This window comes from Fusarium graminearum, chromosome 4, assembly GCF_000240135.3.
Source record: "Fusarium graminearum PH-1 chromosome 4, whole genome shotgun sequence".
NCBI classification, from domain to species: domain Eukaryota; kingdom Fungi; phylum Ascomycota; class Sordariomycetes; order Hypocreales; family Nectriaceae; genus Fusarium; species Fusarium graminearum.
In genome coordinates this window covers 579-9,327 of record NC_026477.1, presented here as the reverse complement: position 1 = coordinate 9,327, position 8,749 = coordinate 579, and the positions used below count along the sequence as shown (strand labels likewise).

The following is an 8,749-nucleotide window of genomic DNA, read 5'->3' as shown; positions in this document are numbered from 1 at the left end:
CTATTTACTAATTAGTTATAATTTAATCTCTTTATAATACTCTTATAAATAAACTATTTAATTTAAATAAAAAATTATATTAAAATAAATAATAAAGCTAATAAAAAGGAGCTTATTTACTTATATTATTAATTAAATAAGTATTTATTAAAATTAATATATTTTTATTATTAAAAGTATTAACTTTAAAGTAAAAACTTATAATTATTAAATAAAAATATAATATAAATAATTAAATAAAAGAATATAAAAAACTTTATTTTTTTAAAATTTAATATTATAATTAAATTTATTAAAATTAAAACTATTAATTTAATTAATTAAAAGTTTATTTTTATAAGTATTTTTTTTATATAAAATAATTTAATTATTAATAGAAATTCTTTAAAAGCTATTAAGTATTAATTAAATATTTTAATAATTTTTATATAGTTTTATTTTTTAAGTAATTTTTCTATTTAATTAAGTATTTTATTTATTTATTTATTTTATATATTTTCTTATTTTATTATTTTTATTTTATATATTTTTATTTTATTAATTTCTTTTAATTTATTATTAATTTTAATTTATATTATATTAATAGTTAATTTAAATAAAGAAATATAAAAATATAAAAATAAAATTAATTTCTAATAGTAAATTTAATTTATAATTATTTTTTAAATTTTTTTATAAATTTTTATAAAATTTAATATATTTAAGATTTAATTTATATATAAGTATTATAATTAGTTACTATAATAGTACTATAAGACTTTTATAAGAAGCTATAAGTATTATTATAATTACTAATATAATAATTATAATTTAATTTTTTACTTTATAATTTAATAGTTAAATATAACTATTATATAATTAATTTATATTTATTTTATATAGCATTTTAATATAATACTATTAACTTACTTTTTAACTTATATATAATTTTATTATTAACTTTAATAGTTTTATCTTTTTTTACTTCTTTTAAAAATTAAATTATTATATATAAATATACTAAGTATAAATAAAGAGGGATAAGCTATATATTTTTAACTCCCTACTAATAATAAAGTAAGAAGCTGCAGCTGCCTAAACCTTAAACTTATAGCTATCTCCGAATTATTATATGCCACCTTTAGAAGCTGCCAGTCCTATCCTGGATTAAGCGCCAGGTAGGGCAGGGTAGTAAAATATATCAGACAAAAGGGGGGGGGCGGCTGCTAAGTGTAATTTTAAGGCTTATGCCTATATCGCCTGACCCTGTGGATCTCGGCAGGACCGGAAGCCAAGAGTCAGAAGTGGGGAGCTGAAACGTCGGATTATGCACCATATCCTGCACTACCCTTCGCCAGATTGAGTTCTTTTAGTCTAGATCTACCCGCCCCGGTGCAGATCTTCTAGTAGCGAGTGCGAAATTTATGCAAGCTAGCTTCATGATATGACGATGCAAAGCCTTGCGGCTGCGGCCATAAATGGAGTAAGGATTTCTTGGTCTGGCATGGGAAATGAATCGACCTCAATGCTGATCATGGGCCGAATGACATCAAGCGATGAAAGAGGTGAGTTCCTAAAATCTCAGGTGCAATAGAAATCCTTGCTGCATTGTCGTAATCTAGATAGGGAAGTGACACGCCGACTTTAGGGGTTGTGAAAATCTCAACAGATTGAGTGGTGGGGCTAGAACCTCAGAGCAGCGTGTCCGCGATTACTAATAGAAGCTCCTGCTTATACTGGATAGACTAATTCTCTCAAATATCACAAATAAGAAATAGATCAATTTAGAGATAAGGACAACCGGCTATAAATCTTGTGTAATTCGCATCAATAAGAAGGCCATTCAAGATAGAGCATCAAGCGCCTAAGCCTATGATGGCCAGTGCCTAAAAATGCATAAGTGCTGGAGGTGCAACTAACAGTGATGGTAACACGAGGGTTAGGGGCTTTAGTCAGCTGCCCTCAGTTACGCCGGCTAATATGTTAGCTCTTGGCGACACCGCTAACTGGCTCACCGGTAGGTAGGATAAGCTTCTGTTTAGGGTAATGCTTCCGATATTCTTGATTTCCAATGACTTGTATATAAGCTAAATAGCATCGGCAATCTTCTCTAGAATGTCGACAACCTGTGATCTGAAAGCCACCTGCAACTTCGTGTCTTCTTTAGTGTCGTTATCAACTTCGAAGTTACCCCGCAAGCATTTCAAGACGACCTTTTGGTACTTCTCCCCAACTTTAGAAGACAACCTTTTCTCAGCCACCTTGATCAAATACTTCTGAATGGCCTTGGGTTCCTTCACAGATGAAAAGCCATGCCTTTCAAGACTCATCGCTGGCTGCCAGAGTCCTACTTTCTCGTCAATTGTAATGAATCATTGAAAGCTTGCAGGTTCTCATACCTATTTCGAGGAGCACGACCCCTAGAGCGTATACGTCGTGCAGCTTATTGAAAGGCTCAGTGGGATTCTGTTGCCGACGCGGATGCCTGTAGACATCTCGCGCAGCATTATAGTCTCCATGTCCATGAGAGAAATACATCTCTGGCCGACTGAATTCGAACCCCAGAACCCATGGCTTAGTCAAATCTAGCCTTGTTTCGGCTAGACCAGCAGTTGCTTCTGTCGAAGGCTGCGGGAAGAAGAGTATGTTCTCACTGCGGAAGCTCTCGTGAACCTTGGAAGTTGGGAATGTTAACGAATGAACAAATGATCGAGGCTAGGAATAGTACCCATTTCACCAACTGTAGTTGCGAAATACACCTGGCCAATTTATGGGCAAGTTGAAACCGATGTCCCAAGGATGGAGTCGGTAATTGGGAAGACGATGACGAATCGAGTGGCGGCAGGGCCTTCAATAGGCTGACTGGTGCAGGTTCACCGCCTTCAGGAACCGCAAAGATATACGCTACCCGATTGTGGTTGATCTGGCGTACCCAGCCAGTACATCTCGGAGTTCTAAAAACCATTTCCTTGGGTTGGTGAAGGAGACTTGCAAGGCTGTCAACTAGGTCTTTCGATCGAGGGTCTAAGTCCACCGGAACGGGAGACTGGAGGTTGTAGGATCGATACTCAACAAGCATCGGTTTTCCGTCCCAGTGAAATATACCGAACTTGTCTTCAAAGGTAGTCACCTTGTTGAGGTCTTGACGTACCAGAGGGTCTTCGACTTCAAGTGTTTGGGAGATAGGTTGAGTCATTGTTGCAACCATGTGCAACTTCGCATCAATGTCGAATCCAAGGGTCTTAGCATCGTTGTTTTCTTTCAAGCGCTCCAGATGCTGGAGATCTATCCCCATAGAGGTTGCCAGACTCCACAACTTGATGTTTTCATGAATTCTTGCATTGAGATCGCTGAAGTTGTGGACGATGACCTCGATGCGCTTCTTGTCCAACAGAGACCATCGTAGGCGTTGGACGGAAACGGATTTCAAGAGGTTCTCAGTCGAACTTGACTTACTGGACGACTTGCTAACCGGGACTGTAAGCATGGGTATAGTCACTAAGTGGCTGGATGGGTAAGATTGGCCTGAAGATTCGGGCTGATCTTTGTTGGCATCCGTTTTTCCCTGACGGCGGCTGAGAATCTGGAAGGCTTCGTCGATGACTCCTGTCGCTTGTTCGAAGAACACCTGGATGTGGTTCTGGACTTCGCTGTCGAATTGCTCGAACATGGTTTCGTTACCGTAGATCTGAGTCTACCTTAGTAGGGCTACTTAGTCTGGTGCAGGAAGTGGTACTGGAGAGGGGTCGAACAAGAGCCGTCGAAGCGCGCGGTTTCGGCTGTTTTCGTCTCTGATTTTATTTTCAAGAGTTTTCGTGTCCTTTAAATTCCATTAGTAACTCGCATACATAAAGGGTCTGATCCAAGATTCCTACATTGTCGAACTTGCGGAAATTGGAGATGAGTTCAGCTGTCCTCTCGCTGACCTTCCATACTTGATCAATAACGGCGAGCGTTAAGCCAGCAATGCTGAGAGGGTCTGCCATTGGATACTGAACTCTCCAGAAGGCCACGAGCCTTGTCGATCTGCTAGATTTGAATCCAAGAATGAGGAGGCAAGTTGGACCGTCGGGCGTCCGCTTTAGTATGCGCATGTTGCTGCCTAAGGCAACACGATGCTGCGGCTGAACTTCAGCCACTGATGCCCAATCAACTTCCAAGTCGAATACCCCTCACCGTCGTGACTCGACGATTCCAATTCACCCAGAGAGCGGTGTTGGCTTAGATCCAGACAAACTCAAGGCTCGTCGGAGCCCTCGGTCATGCATATCCAGAGTTCCGTCGTGCGTCTACTCCGGTGCTACCCACAGGCCACGCCCCAGCTCAATCGCTGACAGTATCTTCACAGGGCGAGTCCTTGTCCATGGCCTCAAACCTCAGCTGGAACACCTTTCTCTCCCGAACATCAGTTACAAGCTTAACGCGCGCTGCCTTCTCCGACAACAACCGTGGCACCATCCAAGGTTTCGACGACGTCCTTCGAGTTCTCAAGACACTGGACCTTCCATCCTTCCGTTATAACGAGATAGAGAGGGAGGAAGTTGTTGGAGAAGGCGAGACATACCTTGTGGAGCGATGCTTCATCAAGAACAATGTTCTCGCCGTCAAGCACTTGAAGATCAATGCAGCACCAAACGACTCGACGCTGAAGAGGCGTCTCCAAGCAGCTGTGCTCGAATTGTGCGTTATGCGGCACCGACCCCTGCGAAACCATCCCAATATTCCCGCCGTCTTTGGCTATGGATGGAACCAGTCTGGAACGCAACCGCTACCATACTTATTGGTCCAATACTCCCGCCATGGTACACTTCGTCAGTACCTTCACCATGTTGGCTCCGAAATCCTCCCGACTGCAAAGGAGATTCTGATTGGCGATGTCGCCTCCGGATTGTCGGCGTTGCATACTTGCAAGATCATCCATGGAGATGTAAAGATGGATAATGTCCTCGTCTTCCACTCCTGGGATCGACCAGCCAAAGCATTAGCTAAGCTGAGTGACTTTGGCCATTCCTTCATTATCGCTGGCGCAGAGGATAAACAAGGGACCGAGTCGGCGAGATACGGCGGAACTTATCTGTATGCTGCGCTCTCTATCGCCTTACTTGAAGACTCTTCTAATGCGACTTTTGTTCTAGTTATAACGCCCCCGAAGTCCACGACCAAGAGAATTGCCCGATTGACCAATCTGATTTGCACAAGTGTGACGTTTGGGCATTCGGCTTGCTCGCCTGGGAAGTGTTTCTCAATGGCAAAGAATACATCACTGCCCTAGGGGATACTCAACAAGACGCCGAAGACAGTCGCAAATTCTCCCCGGAGGAGTGTGCGAAGTTGGTTCAACTTGCAAAAGAGTCTATACCCTTTTCCAAACACCACATTCGCGGTTCCGTTCTTCGGGCTATTTTCCCGATGACTATGCAATGGGATCCGACCAAGCGTGTCTCAAATCTCACAAAACTTCCAGTGATGACAAATTGGCAGTGCGTATAGAGCTTCTTCCTCCCTCGTCACGCTCTCTCATCCCTTACTGTACTAACCCATTCACGTAGCTTCTCCGATATCCATGGGTTTCAAGGAGAGTTGGCATTGCATCTGGAGAGTTCAAACTGGTCTTATGAGGTATTTCCATATTTCACGTACGTTCTATTTCATCAAGATACTTACCGAAAAACAGATGTTCAGTCCTGAAACGGGCAGCGAAATCCCATGGGAACACGAAGAACAGATCTTTCTCGGACTCAAGCGTCTGTGCAGCAGTAGCCCGACCCTTGATAGAGCGGCCGCTACCTGGCAGATGGCCCTGTGCTATCATGTTGGTTTTGGAACCTCGCGCAATACATTGACTGCATTCCAGTTTGCCCAAACTGCGGAAGACCTCGGCCATACTGTTGCGAAGGCCTTTTCAGGGCTGCTGGCACCACAGTCTGATGCTTCCTCAAGCACCCAGTACGGTGCCCAGGTGGCGGAGTTACTTCGTGAGTCCGTGAACGCCATCAAACCCACTCAACTTGGGCGGGCATACTTGGACAAAGATCTTCAAACTGTTGATTCCATCCTGAAACAGGCCGGAGAGAGTCCTGTTCTCTTCCCCGGGATTGATTTCAACGTCTTGCACCTCCTTTTTGTATCAGAGGACCTTGCGGATATGTGTCTGAAGAACCATTCAGAACATCTCCTTCCGTTGGTAGACACACCTTCGAAAGGACCAATGATCGTCCATGATCAGTGGCCACTGCACTTACTCGGAAGCCCCCTTGCAATAGCGATATCTGTCAATAGTGTCCAATCCGTTAAGAAGCTTCTCGAGCTTGGAGCAAATCCCCGCGCCCTCGCCTATGCTGACGGTGAATTTCCCGAGAACGATGATCGGTCGTGTTGGACTCCCCTACATATAGCGGTGAAGTATCATTGTAGCGAGATCCTCATCCTTCTGTTACATCATTGCAAGGGTGTTTTCCCCAAAACACGTGTCCCATATGCAATCGCTCTTGCGTTTAGTGCTTCATTGGAAAGGCTGGCGATGCATGATGGTCGTCACCAGGACGAGCTGAATAGGACGATAGAAGTGCTCTACCACCGTTCTGATATCACTGCATATTCAAAGTATGGCATGACGGCCTTGATGCGGGCCATTGACTTCCAGGATGCAGCAACGGTCAATGCCTTACTCCAAGCGAAACCCTCTTTGGCAGGAATACGTTTCATAAATCCTTTCAACCGAAGACATCTCACTTTTCCCGTCCACTTTGCTGCCCAACTCGCCTCGAGACGAGACACTCTGGATGCTGTCCAAATCCTCAACATCATCTACGCCTATTCGGACAAGGGTCTTTCTGATGAAAGTTCTGCATATGACCACAAGGGTCGAACGCCATTGCATCTGTCGGTGACGGGTCCGTCCAGTCGGGCGACGGCGTGGCTCCTCGACAAGGATGAGGGTCTTCTACACGCCGACGACTACGAAGGTAGGACAGCGCTGCATTGCTGCGCTTCAGCCGCCAACTGCGAAATACTTCTAAAACGTGGTGCAGTCGTTGACCACGCCGACAAGCAAGGGCTTACAGCTCTACACACGGCGAGTTTGTCGGGGGATGTCGATATCGTCCGCGTGCTTCTCCGGCACAAGCCGAAATTAGACCTCAAAGCCAAAAAGTCCGGGACAGCCCTTCATTGTGCTGTCATTAAAGGTTCTATGGACGTAGTCATGGCTCTCATTGAGGCAGAAGTTCCAATCAACGAACTTGACGTGTACGGAGATACGGCAAGTCACATTGCCGTAAGAATGGCTCGGACCAGCATCCTCAGGATATTGATCCGTCATGGAGCCGACCTGTCCATCTGCAATAGCACACACCAAATCCCCAAGGATCTTGCGAAATCAATCGGGACTTTTGACATTATCCCGATTCTTGAGATCCTTGGGTGCAATGAGCATGCAGAGAATTCGACTGTGTCGTACGGTAGATGGACAGAAGGCGGGTTCTCAGGATTGCAGGGCGGCGCTAGGGATGAGACAAATGGCCATTCCAAGACGATATAAGTGGTCGCAATGAAGTTGAGGACTCGGATGGTGATTCGGTGATGCCAAGAGGGATAAGCCTGGACAGGATACTATTCGGGGAGGGTCCCGAAGGACAACAACAGCGGAACAATTTCTGACGAATCGTCGGCCAATGTTATCGATCGGATGGGCCAGGTATTGAATTCTTCGACAAAAGCTGAAATGATGACCGATTACATCTTGGAAAGGTGTCGAGAAGACATAAACAAGGAATGCCGTCCTGAAACCCAGCCGAAGGATCTCATTCGTAAGCTGGGTAGAGCTATCCAACTTCACAACACCGAGGCGTGCAAATTCATTTACCCAGCTGGCGAGTTGGGATACCTCGAGGACCAGCCTGAATCCGACAAACTCTACGTTGAGGCCATTGTAATACTGGTGGAAGAGTTGTGGAAACCGTGCTGGAAGACCGGTGCAAGCAGAGAGACTTTTATGGCCTCTATTCTTGCTATGACGAAGAGGTTTCGAGATCTGATGGTAGAGAGAGCGTACGTCAACGCGCAGGGTAGCCATTATGATAACGCTTTACAGGCTGCATCATCTAACGGCCACCGAGAGGTGGTCCAACTGCTGCTAGATAAGGGAGCCGACGTCAACGCGCAGGGCAGCAGATACGGCAGCGCTTTACAGGCTGCATCATCTAACGGCCACCGAGAGGTGGTCCAACTGCTGCTAGATAAAGGAGCCCACGTTAATGCGCAGGGCAGCAGATACGGCAGCGCTTTACAGGCTGCATCATCTAACGGCCACCGAGAGGTGGTCCAACTGCTGCTAGATAAAGGAGCCCACGTTAATGCGCAGGGCAGCAGATACGGCAGCGCTTTGCAGGCTGCATCATTAAGGCCCCACCGAGAGGTTATCCAACTGCTGCTAGATAAGGGAGCCGATATTAACGCGCAGGGTGGCTCTTATAATAACGCTTTGCAGGCTGCATTATCTAATGGCCACCGAGAGGTAGTCCAACTGCTGCTAGATAAGGGAGCCGTGTTATAACCCAACGGAACTGCTTAGTCACATTACATGTACCCTATATTTTTTATCCAATTACCTAATATCGCGAGAAGATATAATTAGCGCTAAGATCTTATAATTAGCACTAATTTAAGATAATTAGTATTAATCCTATTAGCTTAATATTAATCTTATAATAACCTTATTAATTATATTTAAATACTTAAATATATATACCTTAAGATAAAATTAAATAAA

The 8,749-nt window shown here is 44.0% G+C and overlaps 3 protein-coding genes across 3 annotated transcripts; 2 read left to right on the top strand and 1 right to left on the bottom strand.

Annotated features, from left to right (window-relative positions):
- Window positions 1–2,066: 2,066 nt before the first annotated feature.
- Window positions 2,067–3,649, bottom strand: FGSG_11613 (uncharacterized protein; the record flags this gene model as incomplete). Its single annotated transcript, XM_011327723.1, has 3 exons — window positions 2,067–2,326; window positions 2,379–2,464; window positions 2,634–3,649. 3 exons carry the CDS (start codon window positions 3,647–3,649, stop codon window positions 2,067–2,069), a joined length of 1,362 nt encoding a protein of 453 aa, XP_011326025.1.
- A 592-nt stretch (window positions 3,650–4,241) lies between these two features.
- On the top strand, window positions 4,242–6,078 carry FGSG_11614 (uncharacterized protein; the record flags this gene model as incomplete). Its single annotated transcript, XM_011327722.1, has 6 exons — window positions 4,242–4,262; window positions 4,328–5,055; window positions 5,115–5,459; window positions 5,529–5,615; window positions 5,662–5,954; window positions 6,044–6,078. The coding sequence occupies 6 exons, from the start codon at window positions 4,242–4,244 to the stop codon at window positions 6,076–6,078; spliced, it is 1,509 nt and encodes a 502-aa protein (XP_011326024.1).
- A 1,624-nt stretch (window positions 6,079–7,702) lies between these two features.
- Window positions 7,703–8,533, top strand: FGSG_14027 (uncharacterized protein; the record flags this gene model as incomplete). The annotated part of the gene is made up of 1 exon (XM_011327721.1): window positions 7,703–8,533. One exon carries the CDS (start codon window positions 7,703–7,705, stop codon window positions 8,531–8,533), a length of 831 nt encoding a protein of 276 aa, XP_011326023.1.
- Between the last annotated feature and the right edge of the window lie 216 nt (window positions 8,534–8,749).